Below are 1,152 nucleotides of genomic sequence, written 5' to 3'. Positions count from 1 at the left end.
TCCCATCCATCCCATCCCATCCCATTTATCCCATCCTATCCATCCCATCCCATCCCACCCATCCCATCCCATCCATCCCATCCCACTCCCATCCCATCCATCCCATCCCATCCCATTTATCCCACTCCATCCCATCCATCCCATCCCATCCCATCCCATCCCATCCCATCCCATCCCATCCCATCCATCCCATCCCATTTATCCCATTTATCCCATCCCCTCCCGTTCCCGCTGACCGGCTCCGATGCAGGGTCCGTGCACGGCGGCGATGACGGGCTTGGGGCACTGGGGGGGGTGAGGAAGGTCAGGAAGGTCAAGAGGGTCAATTTGGGGTGGATCCAGGGGGATTTTGGGATTGGGCTCCGCCCCGTCCCTCCCCTCCCCACCTTTTCCAGCACGGAGAAGCTCTCCTGGAATTCCAGGATCTTCTGGCGCAGGTTCCAGGCGCGCCGGGCCACGTCCTCGCCCGGGATGCCCAGGAACAGCCCCCCCACGTCCGTCAGGTCGATCCCTGAGGGATTTTTGGGGGTCAGGGGGGTTCTCAGGACCCACGGAAAGGTGGGATGGGATGAGCTTTGAGGTCCCTTCAGGTCCCTCCCAATCCGACCCCATCCCGAGGTTTTAGGAATTCCTGCTAAATGGGAACCGATATCCCGATTTTTGGACGGTTCGTGCGGGGTCTGGAGCACCCGGAGAGGGAGAGGGAGCGGGAAAAATCCCAGCTGGGAGGATTTCAGCTCCGGAGGGAAGGGATGAGGGGCCTCCCAAGGGCTGGAGCGGCCAAGGATTGCCCGGAGCCGGGAATCCAGGGGGGACAAATCCCCCTGGGAAGGCGATTCCCTCCGGCTGGGAAAGCTGGACGGTGTTTTTTCCTTGGAAAGCCACGTCCGGGAGCACCTCTGGGAGCAGAAGGAGGGGTTGGGAACACCGGGAGAAGGTCAAAGTGGGGAGAGGACCCTCCTCCCCCTCCTCCCCCAGGGACATTCCCGGGGCGGCTGCAATTCTCAGGACCCCCCCAGGACCCCCCCATTCCCATTCCCGGCCCCATTCCCGGCCTCTGGAATCACCGGAGGTGAAGGCGTTCCCGGCGCCCGACACGACGACGGCGCGACAGGAGGGGTCCCGGGAGATGTCCTGGAAACATTCCACCAG

The 1,152-nt window shown here is 62.6% G+C and overlaps 1 protein-coding gene across 1 annotated transcript in view; it reads right to left on the bottom strand.

The window, feature by feature from the left end:
- Positions 1-1,152, bottom strand: part of ECH1 (enoyl-CoA hydratase 1) — a gene marked incomplete at its 3' end in the record, with an annotated part of 3,399 nt that overhangs the window by 2,028 nt on the left and 219 nt on the right. The window contains 3 exon segments of the mRNA XM_027708007.1: positions 237-285; positions 387-511; positions 1,068-1,152. The exon segment at positions 1,068-1,152 is cut by the window's right edge and continues 11 nt beyond it. Of these exon segments, the coding sequence (XP_027563808.1) occupies positions 237-285; positions 387-511; positions 1,068-1,152 (259 nt within the window).

This window comes from Neopelma chrysocephalum, unplaced genomic scaffold, assembly GCF_003984885.1.
Source record: "Neopelma chrysocephalum unplaced genomic scaffold, ASM398488v2 Primary Assembly neopelma1_95212, whole genome shotgun sequence".
Taxonomy (NCBI): Eukaryota; Metazoa; Chordata; class Aves; order Passeriformes; family Pipridae; genus Neopelma; species Neopelma chrysocephalum.
This window is presented reverse-complemented; position numbering and strand designations above follow the sequence as displayed.